The sequence below is a fragment of the Eucyclogobius newberryi genome, unplaced genomic scaffold (assembly GCF_026437365.1).
Source record: "Eucyclogobius newberryi isolate DKJ021-1_F unplaced genomic scaffold, fEucNew1.0.hap1 SCAF_17, whole genome shotgun sequence".
In the NCBI taxonomy this organism is placed as follows: domain Eukaryota; kingdom Metazoa; phylum Chordata; class Actinopteri; order Gobiiformes; family Gobiidae; genus Eucyclogobius; species Eucyclogobius newberryi.
In genome coordinates, this window is record NW_027315801.1 from 31,186,655 (window position 1) to 31,202,790 (window position 16,136).

The following is a 16,136-nucleotide window of genomic DNA, read 5'->3' on the forward strand; positions in this document are numbered from 1 at the left end:
GTACATTCTGGAGGGAAAAAGTACATACCTAAACTTGCCCAAAGAGTGCTGCCAATATTCCGCACACAACCTGCAGGAAACCAGTCTGTTCTCATATCTTTGTGTCCCTATATACATTATAGTTGGTACAAATATGTGCAACCAAGAAAAACATGTAAAATTTTGAAATAAATTGTGGACATGGTTTTGTACAAGCCTTTTCTGGATCATAAAACATAATTTAGGGCACCATTAAAAAAAATACTTAACTGACAAGGTAGTTTATATCACATTTGTATTGGTAAAAAATAAATATTTAGAATAAATAGACCATGTCAAAGTATTCATGTAATTGTTTTCACAAAGAAAATAGATGAGTTTTAGGATATAAACAATATAAATGTTATACAAAAATCAAGCAGACCAGATCCAAAATTCATGTTACTAAATATTTAAGTCCTGAAAGAGTTGTTTTTGAGACCATACATTTCTGAGGTATTAAAAGTGCTAACAGAAAAGAGTACAGTAGGATATAGATAGATCTATAGACGTGGAAGCTGTACAATTTCTTTACAAAGCAATTACATCCCTTAAAAGCTAGTAACAGACACTGTCTGTAAAAGTAAGCAAGTTTATGTATTAAGTTTATATAATCAATCTTGCTTACGCCCATATTTTATTCCTATGAAGTTTTTGCCTAGTTGTTCTAAAATAAAGAATACAATTTAACGCTTTCATAAACACAGAAATGTCCCCCCATGCTTTATTCACATGTGTAAAGTTCTTAAAGATTTTTTTTTTTTTAAATCTGCAATTTAGATAACATATGACGCAAGCAGATTGCAATTTTATATTTAGTATGTTGGCGAGCAGTAGGATTTAAAGAAAAGCCAAAATGGCTATGCAAGGCTGTTGAACACTACATGTATCACGACTAAAAGAGCCACGCAAATACAGAGCAGTGGGCATGTATAGGGGGAAGGTGAAAACAGGAATTTTCAAAGCAACGCCGCAGGACAGTAAGATTATGCAATCGAGAGAGTTAATGATAAGGGAAAACCATTATGACTTATTTAAAGCTTAAAAGAAGTAAACGTCACCTTTAAAATGTTGTTACAATAGGGATAATCTATTCTTAATACGTTGTCCGGCACTTAATACTTATGCATCTATTTTAGCGCAACTCGGCAAAAAACCCCAGGAATCTAATAGAGGGGAGACTAACTTTGGGGCACTGTCTAAAAAAAAGAAAAGAAAAAAGAGTGGAATACCCAGCATATTAAAAGTTAGCTGAAAGTAACTATAACTTTATTTAGAGTGACATATGCAAAATACATACCAAGATGCAGGTGTAAACACTATTTCTAAGTACAAAATATAAATGAGTTTTCTCAAATTATTTCTCTCATAAGAGAAGTTTGCCATTGCGGTGAATTTTAAGAATTTTTCCAAGTCTCTGTTTTGCTGTTGCAAGTCCCTTCTTTGGCCGTTTTCCTTCAAATAGAATGAACATTGGAAATCAAATTAGTAAAAATGTTAAGAGTTTGCTGTTTGCATACCTTAAATTTAATCTTACCTTGGCCAACTCCAGCGACGCCCTGGCTGGCTAAGGCTGCAGGCGATGCAGCTAAATGAGAATTGCTGTTTTGTGGAGAAAGAGAAGGTCGTCGTGAGGTAAGGAATACACCAGGAGCCATTGCACCACTGCCTCGAGGCCCTCCAGGGCCAAAGGGTCCTGGTCCTGCTGTGTACTCGTGGTCTAGCAGACTGGCAGAGAAGTAGTCCATTCTCCGGTCTGGGCTGAATTCTTCAGGGGACTCAGTGACAGGTGGTGGTGATGGTGCCGATGGCTCCGTCTGAACAGGGGGAGAAGCCACAGGGGGGGGTGGACGTGGCTTTTTGGTGTACTTTCTTTTTGCAGGCTTTTGCTGTTGCTGAATAAGAACAAAACCATGCATTAAATGCAAATAATAATAATAATAATGTATTAACTACTTTTAAACTTACTTGATGTGCCAATTTTGCAGCTGCTGCTGCAAGACCTGTTTCTACAGATGCGACCCTTGCCCCCTCCCTTGCTGGTCGTTCCTGTTTTGGAAGTGTGGGCATCACCCTTGCTATATTTTAGAGAAGTTACATTGTTACACTAAAACAAAAGCAAAGACAACATTTGTATTCTTTGATTGTATACTATACCCTTTGGACTCCATGGTGTGTCATCCCAATTTTTCTTTCTTTTCATTTTCGCTCTACTTGCATGATCTTCTTCGTCAGATTCCAAAGAGGGGTAAACTAATGAAAAAATATGTACCATTATTACTTGATGAACCCAACACAACATACAATTTGCAATGATAAAAAAAATTAGTCATGATTGTGAAAGGCCTGTGAATGAGAATTTGACCCTGATGACGAATGAAGAATTATGCAACTTAATGTAGAATATACTACTATGTTTGGTAATGAAGCTAATTAATAATTAATAATAATTTATAGCAACATTTTTTTTACACCGTCAAGACCTTTATCAAAAAGAAACAAAAAAGTAATTCAACATCGATTTCAAGTCCAGACCTGACTAGATCTGAATCACTAAGCAAAATAGATACTGTGTAACAAAGGCAATTTGAGCCATGACAAATAACTGTGCAACCCCAAGTTTCCAGAATTTGAGAAAGACATCATACTGATGAAATACAACCGTTTCTAGGAAATATGTGATTATATGTTAATGTTTATGTTATGCATGTTTAAAATGATACAAAATTATACTAGGATAAAAGTAAAAAGTCATAAATGTTGTTAAATGACTACTTCAGGCATGTTTTTGATGAGGGAACAAAATATAACTAGGTTAAAAGTTTCATAGTAAAAATGTAAAGGAAACTCCTCCTTGAACCGTCACCATAACGTGGTGGAGGGGTTTGAGCGCCCGAATGATCCCAGGAGCTATGTTGTCAGGGGCTTCAAACCCCTTGTAGGGTCTCCCAAGGCAAACAGGTCCAAGGTGACGGGTCAGACCAAGAGCGGTTCAGAAGCCCTTTATGGATGAGTACAACAACAAGGCCAGTTACGTCGCCCAGATTGGAATTACCGGGGGTCCATCCTGGAGGTAGGCCTGGGGTGGGTGCTCGACGGGGGTCGGGTGTGAGCGCCTGGTGGTCGGGCCTTTCCCCACAGGGCCCGGCAGGGCACACCCCGAACAAGTGACGTGGGGCCATCATGGACCCACTGACTGCAGGAGGATCCGTAAGGGGCTGGAGCATAGAGATCTGAGCGGCAGTCGACGGTAGGGACCTCGACGACCAGATCTCTGGACACAGAAGCTGGCTGACTCTGGGGACATGGAACGTCACCTTGATGGGGAGGAAGAGCCTTGTTCGGTCCCGACTAGATGTAGTTGGCCTCACCTCCGCGCACATTTCGGGCTCTGGAACCCATCTCCTTGAGAGGGGCTGGACGCTCCACTTCTCTGGTGTTGCCCGTGGGGAGAGGCGGCGGGCTGGTGTGGACTTGCTTATAGCCCCACAGCTCAGCTCAACCTCAGGGGTGTTGGCGTTCACCCCAGTGGACGAGAGGGTCATGCTTTTGCTCACTGTTGTGTCAACAGTGCAGAGCCTTCTTGGATAAGATAACCTTTATTTTGTCCCACAATGGGGAAATTCCAGTATTGCAACAAAGAGTAGGTACAGAAGTATAATAATAAAAAACAGATAACTTAAACAAACACTCTCTCAACTCTTGAACTGTTATACTCTTAATAAAAATAATACTCTTATTTACAGCTGTTTATATAGACAGAGAATATTGCACCAGGATAATTGACATGTCACAGTATTGCACATGATTATGACAGTATTGCACATGATTATGACAGTATTGCACATGATTATGACAGTATTGCACATGATTATGAAGCTGAATGACATGTTTAGGGCTAACAGTGTTTGTTGTAGAGTCTGACAGCAGCAGGAAGGAAAGACCTGCGAAACCTCTGCTTCACACAGCGAGGGTGGATCAGTCTGTCACTGAAGCCGCTCTCCAGAGCGGACAGAGTGTCCTGCAGGGGGCGACATTCATGGTCCAGCATAGATGCGAGTTTAGCCAGGACCCTTCAGTACCTCCTGCACAGAGTCCAGAGCACAGCCCAGGACGGCGCTGGACTTCTTGATGACTTTGTCCAGCTTCTTCCTCTCCCTCTCTGTGATGCTGCTGCTCCTGGAGTGGACTCCATTGTTCTACCGCGGGAATTCAACGACAGTGAGACCTGGAGAGGGGCAATCGAGAAGAACGGCCTCCCCGATCCAATCCCGAGCGGTGTTCAGTTATTTGACTTCTGTGCTAGCCACGGATTGTCCATAACGAATACCATGTTCAAGCACAAGGGTGTCCATCAGTGCACGTGCCACCAGGACACCCTAGGCCGGAGATCAATGATCAAATTTATTGTTGTCATCTGACTTCCAACCGTGTGTCTTGAACACTCAGGTGAAGAGAGGGGCAGAGCTGTAAACCGATCACCACCTGGTGGTGAGTTGGATCTGCTGGCGCAGAAGGGATCCGGACAGACTTGGCAGACCCAAGCGCATTGTGAGGGTCTGTTGGGAATGTCTTGCGGAGCACTCAGTCAGCAGGGTCTTCAACTCACACCTCCGGAAGAGGATCTGAGAGAAGTAAACATTGAGTCTGAGTGGACCATGTTCTCGACCTCTATTGAAAATGCGGCTGCTTGGAGCTGTGGTTGCAAGGTCTCAGGTGACTGTCGTGGTAGCAACCTCCGAATCCAGTGGTGGACACCGGATAAGGGATGCAGTCAGGCTGAAGAAGGAGGCCTATCCGGCATCTTTGGCTTGTTGGACTCCTGAGGCCGTTGACAGGTATTGGCGGGCCTCAGGAAGGGGAAGGAGTGCTTCACCAACATCGTTTATGGTGCGGGTGGAGAACTGCTGACCTTGACTGGGGATGTCGTCGGACGGTGGAAGGACCTCCTTAATCCCACTGTTACGTCTTTCGACTCGGAGGCTGAGTCACTGAGGTTGTTGACAAACTCTTCGGTGGCAGGGCTCCGGGGTACCTAAAGTCTCTGGATGTTGTATGTCTTGGCTGACACGGCTCTGCAACATCGCATGGCGGTCGGGGACAGTACCTCTGGACTGGCAGACCGGGGTGGTGGTCCCTCTGTTCAAGAAGGGGGAGGGTGTGTTCCAACTACGGAGGGATCACACTCCTCAGCCCCAGCATCAGATTTAGGAGGAGCAGAGTGGTTTTCATCCTGGTCTATGCTCTCCATCGGGTGCTCAAGGGTCCATGGGAGTTTGCCCAACCAGTCCACATGTGCTTTGTGGATTTGGAGAAGGCTTTCGACCGTGTCCCTTGGGGTGTCCTTTGGGGGGTGCTCCGGGAATATGGGGTCTGGGGCCTTTTGCTCAGGGCTGTCCGGTATGACCGGAGCAGGAGCTGTGTTTGCATTACCGGCAGTAAGTCAGACCTGTTCCCAGTGCATGTTGGACTCCGCCAGGGCTGCCCTTTTTCACCGGTTCTGTTCATTGTTTTTATGGACAGAATTCTAGGCGCAGTCACGGAGTAGAGCCACTGCTCCTCCACTTCGAGAGGAGCCAGCTGAGGTGACTCGGGCTCTGTTCAGGATGCTTCCTAGTTGCCTCCCTGGCGAGGTGTTTTGGACATGTCCCAGTGTTCTCGCCATGCTTTGGCTGGTCACCGCCTTGCCCAAAAGATACCGGCAGGTATTAAGATCACGGCACGAGGGCGCTCGCACGACGGCGCTCGCACGACGGCGCTCGCACGACGGCGCTCGCACGACGGCGCTCGCACGACGGCGCTCGCACGACGGCGCTCGCACGACGGCGCTCGCACGACGGCGCTCGCACGTTTGCATGGCACTTTTAGCTCGTGCCGCCTATGGTGCTCTTAAGATCACTGTGTGAACGCCATAGGCGCGAGCGAAAATTGTTTACGTTTAGGTTTGTCCCACCGCCATCCTTCAACCTCAGCCCAGCGAGAACAATGATGTCCCACCGGGAAGAGGCCCCTGGGAAGACGCTGGAGGGACTATGTCTCTCGGCTGGCCTTGGAATCCCTCAGGATCCCCCCGGTTGGAGGAGTTGGACATTTCCCAATAGGTCGCTGATTCGGAGCAGATAATTATTGTGAGATCAGGATCCATAAACGTTTTTGTATATTGGCAAGGCCCCTCTTCTGGGCTTCAATTTTTCCAACTAATTAAAAGGCAAGTGCGCCTCATAAAAACACTCATAGGTAGAGATTTTTTATTATTTTTAAGTCCATAAATCCTTTCTAGACTCATTTTAAGCAGTAATAGCAGTGTAATTACGTTTATGTTGCTAGCTTTTGTTTTTCTGCCCATAGTAATTCCCTTTGCTAGAGTGCTAACATCAAGTCTGATGAGAACATAAACTGCCAAAGCAAAGTACTCAGGTTTAAAGACTAATAACAATACAAATAATAAAAAAATATTTTCCGTTTTTAAGGCATACATTATGACTTAACAGAGGGAAAAAAAACGTTTGTTTAGGGCTGCAGCTATCGATTATTTTAACAATCGAGTAGTCTATGCATTCTTTTCTTCAATTAATCAGTTAAAGTTTAAACATTATATATTTTTTAAATAAATGTTTAAAGTAATAAACAAATAACAAACAAGGAGTTTCTGCTTAAAATAACACATTTTGTTCTTAATTTCACATAAATGTGCTCCCAAAACAGCAGCATTTCACTTGCATTTTGTCATTTTGCAGTATTAGTTCCATGTAAAGTGAACGGCCCACGGTGCCAACGCTGCAAAATGTGAGTTATAGCCCAAAATGCCGCGTTCTTTCACACAACCAAACTCTTCCAAGTCACACTCGTGAGATTAAAACACACCGCTCTCTGTTGAGCTTTAGCTCCTGCCAGTTCCGGAACAAGCTCTGTGTGAAACAAAAGTGCCACAAGTCGTTCCGTGTGCTTTGCGCGCCACAGATTAGTGTTTTTAATTAAATATGTAAATTAAACGAATCATCGAGGTAATAAAATAACAATCAAAGCTTTTTTTTTTAAATTGAATTACTCGAGTAAACGTTGCAGCCATATATTTGTTAAACAAAAAAAATTATGAATGCATAATTCTTACCATAGTCGGAGTCCTTAAAACAGGTTCCAAGCGTCTCTTGTTCATCAGGACTCTCATCATCACTGAGGTGACGAGATGGCCGCTTGATGGTCCGTTTTCCAGGTCTCTGAATGACGGGTTTCTTTTCTGTTTTTTTAACCCCTGCAGCTGTCACCCATACAACTTTGCCTCTTTTGTCTTTTATCATCCCCAGTCCCTCAGTCAACCCTCCAGAAATGGATAAAGGGGATGAGGACGACGATGAAGAAGAAGATGAAGGAGGGTTGGCCATGGAAAGCATGCCTTGAATAGCATCACAGGTGCTGGGGGAGGCTGGGGCTTCCTCACTGAGGAAAGTATATATTTCTCTTTAACACCTGGAGCAGGAAACTCAGAACACATACAATATAGGAACCCTTAACGTTAACTGCTCACCTGAGTGCTGGGTCTAAGCCTGCCACCTGTTTACTGGCTTTGAGTAGGTCAAGAATTCCTCCTGCACCTCCTTTCACCCCATGGGTTGCTAGGGTCTCTTCATCAGTTGTATAATCCTCCTTAAGAAAATGTGAAATATACAGAGAAAATGTGTCAATTTTTTTATTTACACTGTAAAATGCATCATGTCACAATGGGGTGTGACAATCCACAATGTGTATGTGTTATGATGCTAAATAAGGGGTTTGTGCTGAAAAACAATATTAATACGGCACAGCAGCAATGTCCTGATTGTCCATATAGATTGCCGCACAACAAACATCTAGAAGATTAATACACTTGCGCATACACACAAGGGCATATACATTGATATTCCAACAAGAAATATGGCAAAACATTTCACCAAACTAATGTAAAGAATGCAGTCTTGTACATGTTTATAATAACAATAAAAAATATCTTAACTAATTACTTGTAATTTTGGTCACCTAAGATGGAATAATGACAAACATTTAAATTATTTTATTTTTTTATTAAATTATTATTAAATTGTGATGAATCAAATTGTAGGTCCTGACTTGTGCATCAAATTAAATTGTGAGAATTGTTACACCAAAAAACATTCATAGTTTAAGTGCTTACTTCAATATCAAAGTCAACCTCTCCTGGCTCTCTGATTCTATTCGGATCAGAGCAAGGTTTTGCTCTTGGCAGCTTTCTTGGAAGACCTAAGGACACATTTGACAACATTCATGAATTAAATTATCAAGGCAAAGAAGTCCAGGACGAGATCCCTCAGTATTTTTCTACAGGTCAATATCAGTCTATCTTTGTTCAAGTGGGTGTGAATGAAGGTAGATTAGCCAATCAGAGACATACATGGTCCATCTATATCTAAACAAATATGGCTATTGACAAGAAAAAAATAAATAGAAAAGAAATCTCTCTCTATATATATTTATTATATATAATATCCTATATATAATATATTATATATGTAGTCTCTCAGGCCAGCCGATAATATATTATATTTTAATATAATTTAATCTGAACTCTAAATCTAAAGTGAGAAATTTGTTTTTGTTCTAGATGATAGATGAGTTCCTCTGTTTCACATGCATCACTGAAAAAAACAGTTCAGATTGGAGAATATCTCCTTGGTGTGAAAAGACACCAACATTTAGCTACGGAGACCATATCACTCATTACATAAAAAGGTGAGAAACGGCCAATAAACTGCCATATGGGCTAGACATGACATTAACTTTCCCTCGCTCATGTTAGGTGGAGCATTTCTACCACTAGTGATGTAAAAATGTCCAAAAACACTTACAATTGTGCAGCAAATTAAAAAAACAATCTCTCCCTGGTGCAATACAACTCCTAAAATCCGCATTTGACTTTGCAGTTGTTGAACAACGAGGAATAGAGCAGCTATTCTCCAATAAAGTAAATTGCACAGAGGTTGGTTTTATTTTTAGGTTTGTCAGAACAGCGTCAGAAACATGGAATGTGAAAACAGTGTTTTAATTGAAATTATTGTAGGCCTTACCACTCAGTTTCTTCTTCTTGCTGGATGCTGCTTGTTTGCGTCTTGGAGGAGGAGTCTCGTCAATTTGCAGCTCATCCTCAGACTCAAAGTCAGAGGCACTGGATCCCTCCATCTCAAGTTGTTGATAGCTAGTAGTTGATCCTGCTCCATTGCTACTACCATCTTTCTTTTTACTAGTAAATTTAAGTAAGTGATGTCATCAAGATGTATATGATATGGTGTGGTTAGAGTGGTCCATTTCGCAAACTTACCCTTGGATTTTTCCATTGGTTAACACAAGCTTCAATTTGCTTTTATTAAATTTTCCTTCAAAATCATCTAATGGCAGCTCAAACTGCAAGGACAAAAGGATTACCAGAATGGGTATACTTTCAAACAATTAAAAAAACGTTGTTACAAGCATTACCTTGTTTTTGCTTTTAGATTTGCCCGTTTGAAATTTCTTCAGAGTGTGTTTTGTGTGAATCTCAAGGAGATCAAGTTCTCCAGGCTCAACTGTCATAGCTCCTTTCTGACTCTTCTTCTTGACTCCTGCTTGTGCTAGAGCACCCATAACTTCTTTGGGTTTGGGACCTTTCTTCTTCCCAGGTGGACGCCCCGAATTCTGGGATGAGGCAAGAGGAGCTTTTGTAAGTGGTGACCCAGGATACTGGGGCCCAGTGCGACCAATGTTTTGCTGAAAGATGTCCTATAAAATAACAATGTAAATAAGAATACAAATTTTAACAAATGCATTTGTAATAAATTTACTTTTTTCTTTTTTTACCTCAACCAGACGGATTTCTTTTGCCAGGTCCTTTACTAGCAAAGGAGTATTGATGTTTTCTGGAATCTCCATTTCATGATCCGTTAATGCCTGTTAATGATCCAAATCTTGAATAAATCACCAATAATGTGTCTCGACTCTTTTAAGTCTTAATTTAAAATAATTTGAGACCTAGAACAGCCCTACTGGCCCGAGAAGACCCTTTTATTCCCATAACAATATACAAAGTTAAACATTACTAGGCAGAATTTATTTCAGATTTCAGCAACCCATTAATTTATTAACATGCACATGACCACCAGGAGGGATTCTAGAGGTTCATTATTACTTTTAGAGCTTCTTTAAAAACAATCTATGTATTGTTTCCCTCCATGCATTCGAGTAATTCACCACTTGTTTCTGTGTCCCTCCTGAGAGCCCAAAATTGTTGTTTCCAGTTATAAGCAATTTGACTGATTAAATTGAAAAGTGCTCCTCAATGTTTATCAAATCAACTCCTAATCTGTTTTACTTATCAGTGCGCCAGTTGGATTCGTTGTGCTTCATTTGGGTTCAGGTGATTTAAAATGTTCTTGTTCTTATTCTTAAAGTTTTACAATGTGAAAGACCATGGCTTAGGTGTCTATTTACATTTTTACAAGCCTGAACAATGTATTGACACATCAAAAACAACAAAAACTTACCTCTTTGCGGGTCCAGCTGCGGAAAGCATTGTTTAATGCTTTGGCCCCATGAACGAGGTAAGAAGCAGGGTGTCTGCGATTTTCTCTTAAGCCTAAACATTTTTGGCAGAATAAAAATATGTGCATGATAAGAAACACTTAACACAGAAAGCACAAATAAAATGAACATGAATAAGTTTTAACAATTACCTCTAAAAGTGTCCAAAAGATGTTTCCCAACATACCAGCATACGGTTTCAAAATTTGGAAACTTGAATAGTTCTGCTGTGCTCAACCTCTTCTCTATTTCATATGCTCTAAGGAAAAGTAAGATTATTATTAGCAGAACATGTAACAATCAGGCAGGCCTGTAAGTATTGAGTGTGACCTAAGTTTTGTTATCTTAAACATAATAAACACAGTTACGGTATATAACTGATTTAAGGTAAAGTGCAGACACTCATTCTGAATTCAATGTATTCATGTCCAAACTGGAGGAAGCCTTCAGGAATTACAATTACAAAAGAAACATAGGTTCTATTTCATGTGCATTCCCGCCAGAGGGTGGGGCTGAATGCACTGATCCTGGTGGTCATTTGTCATTCACAGAACCGTAGTTACAGTTCTGTTGATTTATCTTCACATTTCAGATAGATGTGATTGACTGGTGTTTTTTTTTAAATGCACAATATAAAAAAGAAAAGAAAAAATGGATACAGTAATGATCATGATAGGGCTACACAGACCTCTGCAAAATTAATGAGTGAAGCACAAAACACTGTTAATCTGAGGAGAAAGAAGTTTGATTTTGTTTTAAATGATGAAGCTGACCAATGAGTTCCTCAATTTCTCATGCATCCCTGAAATAACATACGATTGCATGGCTTGATTTGAGTCAAGCCTGAGACCTAGTGGAGAAGGTAGTGAGCAGGACTGTGACCTAATTCCAGGAACTCAAATAGTTACTGGCAAAGTAAATGCCATATCAAAAATAATATATTTTTAAGACTTAGAAATTCCTTGATTTACAAAGTCTGCTTGAAGTCTGGAATCCATGGATACCACTAGAGCTATGCAAATGCGTAAGAGACAGTGTATATTTATTTTTATGCGCACAGATTTAAATTTAGTTTTTGCAGATGATTCCTAGATGGAACACACTGTACTCATTGTTTAATCATATTGTATTCCAATAAATACACGCCATTCAAATCTATGAGACATGTTGCATTGAGAGAGGGGAAGAAATCTGAGTACAAGCATGAGGGGAAATGTTACACAAGTGAATGAAAGAAAATTCCAGCTGGCACCTGGTAAATTGCCAAATTAGGCCAGTTTAAAAGAAAGTAGGCAAGTAATATTCATGGCTATGCCAGCTCCGTTTGGTTAACACTGGCACACTCTGGTACACCTGTGGCTACACCAGTGGTCGGCTGGCACTGACCCCACCCCAAGTCGGTTGAATGCGCACAGCTTCATTCAGAAAATATAAAGGTGGCCAAAGCGAGTTGTGAACCCACTTCATATTACTGCTCATCCAAAAACACTTACTGGCATGTCAGGATTTTTCCTCTATGTCCCAAAGATACTACAGATTTCTGTCAAATGTCTAATGAATTTTATCTTTATGTGTATGGAGTGTTTTGTGCCTGTTTCATGTACTGTTTACTCTCCTGTCAACCTGCCAATAGGACTACAGATGAACATTTTTTTGGGTCACGATCTAAATACTTGTAGATCAAACTTTCAATAGTGATTCTTTAAAAAAACCAACCGTAGTTGCATGTCAATGTTGAGGCTATGCAAAAAGTTTCCACCAAAAGCCAGACAGTCCACTGGAGTGAGGACAGCGTGGATCCATCCTACAATTCAAAATAAAATGTAAATTAGTCTGAGGGAATATGCCAAATTAAAGATGGTATCCATTTATTGCATACCTGTTGGAATAAATAATGTGTTCCCTTGTTTAAGTGAACATTTGTAACACATATCAACCTGGTCTCCAAAGAACATCTCATTTTGATTAGAAGAAGAGCTCCATCTCTCAAAAAGTGCCAGGTTGGCCGGTGTGGGAGAAATCAGGTAGAATATTTTTTCACCCTAAACAGACAAGAGTTCGCAATGCACTTTAATCTAAATAACATTGTACAAGTACTTCATTGGTTGTTTAATTTAAATCGTACCCTAAGAACATGGTACCACACAGAGGTGCCTCCAAAGTCGATATGAAAGTCTGTGTAGCTGTCCTTGACTCCCATTAAGCAGTACTTTTGTACATTAGGACGTTCAAAAACAGACTCCTCTGGCCAGAGGTTTTCAACCCATGACAGTTTTCTTACAATCTTTGGAGTCTCCACCAAATTTGAAAGTCTGAAAGTAAATGATAAAAATATAATTATTTAAAATTAACCATTTAAAATTGCCGGCACGACAGAACAAAGCCTTACCTGGTTTCAGAAAACTCCAAGCTAATTACATTAAGCACTTTCTCTCTATTGGGACTGTTGTAATACTCAACAAAGTCCCCTAAACGCATCTTCAAGTCACACTGACGAGCCACATCAATAACATCAATCTCCTTGTCTGACCCTGTGATTTGTAAAAATAAAATAATAATAGTAATACACATAGAAATGTCAAAGCAACAAACAGATTGTTAATTATTTATTGTTCATTAATACAATTTACCTATGTAGTTTTCGACATCGCTGACCGACAATGAAGATGGAGGCAGAGTCATTCCAAGACCATCCCTTCGAAGCACCATTACAGGAACACTGAAAGAGTGCTCTTCAAGAAATTCAACTGTGAGCTGGGCACCAGTGGGTTTCAATAAGACCTCATCCGCACTTAAAGAAATTGGTTATGTTAAGAACATATAATTTATATTTTCAATAAACAAACTAACAACTGGCTCTGTGCACAATAGAGCTCGGCTTGTCAGTGTCATCAACCCACTTTCCACCCTCATTCATTTCTTACTGGGTTTACTCTGAGCAACAGAGAATAAATAAAGGTTAAGGTACACTTTATTGTCCCCGTAGGGTAAATTGGTTTCCTGACCAGCCATTCCCAACACGTTTTGACAGACTACTTTACAATACCTGAGGGTCTGGGATCCAACCCAGTCGCGCCAATTTCCAAAGGGAGTGATTGACAGGCGGATTAACCAATCAGACAAACGCATTGGCCGTTCGTGTCTAAACAAACATGGTGGATTACGAGGAAAGGATAAAAATAACACAGACTGAGAAACGTTGCCGACTTCTGCCGAGTCAACAATCGACACACTAAACTCTGTAAATCTGAGGTAAATGAAGTTATATATTTTGTTCTGAATGGTCCAAAAATATTTGAGAGATGTCTTCCGCATTTGAGAGACACGTGACACAAAGTCATCCGCATTTGAGAGACACGTGACACAAATTAGCGGCGGTGGTTGGACCGGTAAATGCTGGAAAGTTTTTTTTTGACGCCCCCCAATGGTCCGATTCCAGACCGAGACGCATTCGAACAGAATGTGGGTGGGGCTGGCGGGTCAGGCAAGTAAATTGGCCCCCTGCATTTGATCCATCCTTTAATCCATCCCCTGTCAAGACTACCTTTGCTGGAGGATTATACCTATGTTTTGAGTTGACAGGGACTGCTTAGATGGAACCCACCCAGACAAGTGGAGAAACATGCAAACACAAAGGCTCGAAAGTTCCACCATACAAACATTAAGTACTAAACGGTAACAGGTGGATAATCACCAAGAAGAGGTTAAAAACTTCACAAATTATGTAAATGCTGTGGTTATATAAATAGTAGGCATTTTTGTTTCAAAGTCAATGCTGAATAAATTAAAGAAAATGTGTTTGTTTATTATGCCTAGAAATTAACATTGCATTAGCAATGAGGCAAAAACTTTACTTTGTAATCACAGGAGAGTCCTACAGGAGAGTATTCCCACATACATCAAGTGCTCAAGATGTTGCCAGTGATTGAGGGCAGAAGTGAAGACAATAACAGTGTTTAGTTGTGACCGGAACAAACAGGGACGCTATTGTGCACGGTGCCAATTTAGACTAGATAACTTTGAAATATTAAGAAACTATAGTAACAAATGTATAAATTATATTTGTACGGTGATGCAAATACTTACTTTGGAAAGGTGCGGCTACGTAGCTCTCTGACAAACTGAGCACTGCCTGTTTTTACAGGTCGACTTGGGTCTCTGAACCCAGCAGCACCTGCATCAGACGACTTATTCCCTCCACGCCGTTTACGCACTAAAAGAAAATGGGAAATATTAATACATTCATTTAAATTTGATTAAATACAAATTTTAAGTAAAAGCAATTGATCAAGCCACCAGTCTCCGTTGGCCACAGCATAATGTACATTAAATAAATAAACAAGCACTAAGAACTTACTGACAGAGGGTCCATGTACAACTTGACAATTTGGACAATGATATTGGTCAATCTCTGCAGCGTTTTCCTCTTCAACTCCAACACAGCTTCAAAGAAAGATGCATAATACTTACAGATCTCCTCTTTGTTAAAATCCAAATAGCAGCAGGTGATAATTAAATGTATATATGCCTTATAAATCTAAAGAAAACTTACCTTCCATGGAACCAGTCTTGGCAAATATCACACTCAATCATAAAACGTGTCACATCATACGGCAAGCGACACAGGCAGTAAACTGGTACAGATGCCATACTGGATGAGTTTTACTCCGCTTTGTTGTTGCAATTGACCAGCACTAGATTGGAGGTTGAAGGCAGAGAAATATCTAACGCTGATGAGATATCCTCATGGTCTATATACATCTAAAAGGACCTACAGAAATGAGACATAACATGGGTGTGAATGGCTTTGCAAAGCAATGTTTGTCAACACATTGTGCAGAGTTAATAATTACTTAGTAGTTATAATGCAAGTGAGTAACAAAGTCACAATAGTAAAGTGGTTGTTACTTTAGTTTGTTTGACATAGATATTCAACATTTTGCATGCGCTGTTTGTAAACATACACATTGACTGTTGTTTTCAAAGACCCAAGCTAAGCTAGCTAGTTCTGCTAGCACTACGCAAACGTTGGCCGTGTTTACCACATATTTATATTATGTTACACGGAAAAATAATTAGATTATAACCCCATTACTTGATTTGCAAATACATTTTGTAAAGCTGGGGACGTAAGAACAAGCTGAAAGAAGCTTACCTACGAGCTTACCGTGTTAGCGTTAGCTAGTTGAAGCAGCGCGGCTGCTAAAGCCGATGTAATCCCTACGCAAGTCCGGGGAAGTAACGGCCCTGTTATGTAGTTATTAGCTATTTAAAACGCCACATGCTTTTTGCAAGCATACATTGGCAATTGAATTAAACTCTGCTTTATTACTTTCCGAGATGTCTATGAACATAATCAAATGAGGCCTTAAGCGTTAAAAATAATGATAAATAACGGCGAGCATAAATGCATCAGCGCCATTTCAAAGACAACAGCGTCACCGCGTCATTACGTCACGGAATGGTCGAAAAGAGACCAATGAGAATTTCCATCATAACGTTTGTATTCCCCTTTCGGTCGAGCGTTCACTCTATTGTTAACTAGTCAAAGTGTA

The 16,136-nt window shown here is 40.6% G+C and overlaps 1 protein-coding gene across 2 annotated transcripts in view; it reads right to left on the reverse strand.

Annotated features, from left to right (window-relative positions):
* phf8 (PHD finger protein 8) overlaps nucleotides 1–16,023 on the reverse strand; it is a 16,354-nt gene extending 331 nt beyond the window's left edge. Inside the window, exons 1-22 of one of the 2 annotated variants that reach the window (XM_072450001.1) lie at nucleotides 15,749–16,023; nucleotides 15,134–15,352; nucleotides 14,939–15,024; nucleotides 14,668–14,794; nucleotides 13,212–13,372; nucleotides 12,971–13,112; nucleotides 12,707–12,893; nucleotides 12,461–12,623; nucleotides 12,298–12,385; nucleotides 10,734–10,840; nucleotides 10,545–10,636; nucleotides 9,862–9,951; nucleotides 9,502–9,783; nucleotides 9,347–9,429; nucleotides 9,096–9,268; nucleotides 8,186–8,271; nucleotides 7,544–7,662; nucleotides 7,130–7,455; nucleotides 2,176–2,271; nucleotides 1,987–2,096; nucleotides 1,556–1,913; nucleotides 1–1,473 (exon numbers count right to left, since the gene is read on the reverse strand). The exon at nucleotides 1–1,473 is cut by the window's left edge and continues 331 nt beyond it. In XM_072450001.1, coding sequence (XP_072306102.1) covers nucleotides 1,385–1,473; nucleotides 1,556–1,913; nucleotides 1,987–2,096; nucleotides 2,176–2,271; nucleotides 7,130–7,455; nucleotides 7,544–7,662; nucleotides 8,186–8,271; nucleotides 9,096–9,268; nucleotides 9,347–9,429; nucleotides 9,502–9,783; nucleotides 9,862–9,951; nucleotides 10,545–10,636; nucleotides 10,734–10,840; nucleotides 12,298–12,385; nucleotides 12,461–12,623; nucleotides 12,707–12,893; nucleotides 12,971–13,112; nucleotides 13,212–13,372; nucleotides 14,668–14,794; nucleotides 14,939–15,024; nucleotides 15,134–15,231 — 3,063 coding nt within the window. In that variant the 5' untranslated portion in view covers nucleotides 15,232–15,352; nucleotides 15,749–16,023 and the 3' untranslated portion in view covers nucleotides 1–1,384. Of the gene's footprint in view, nucleotides 1,474–1,555; nucleotides 1,914–1,986; nucleotides 2,097–2,175; nucleotides 2,272–7,129; nucleotides 7,456–7,543; nucleotides 7,663–8,185; nucleotides 8,272–9,095; nucleotides 9,269–9,346; nucleotides 9,430–9,501; nucleotides 9,784–9,861; nucleotides 9,952–10,544; nucleotides 10,637–10,733; nucleotides 10,841–12,297; nucleotides 12,386–12,460; nucleotides 12,624–12,706; nucleotides 12,894–12,970; nucleotides 13,113–13,211; nucleotides 13,373–14,667; nucleotides 14,795–14,938; nucleotides 15,025–15,133; nucleotides 15,353–15,736 lie in introns of both variants that reach the window. The other variant, XM_072450002.1, reaches the window with a different exon arrangement.
* Between the last annotated feature and the right edge of the window lie 113 nt (nucleotides 16,024–16,136).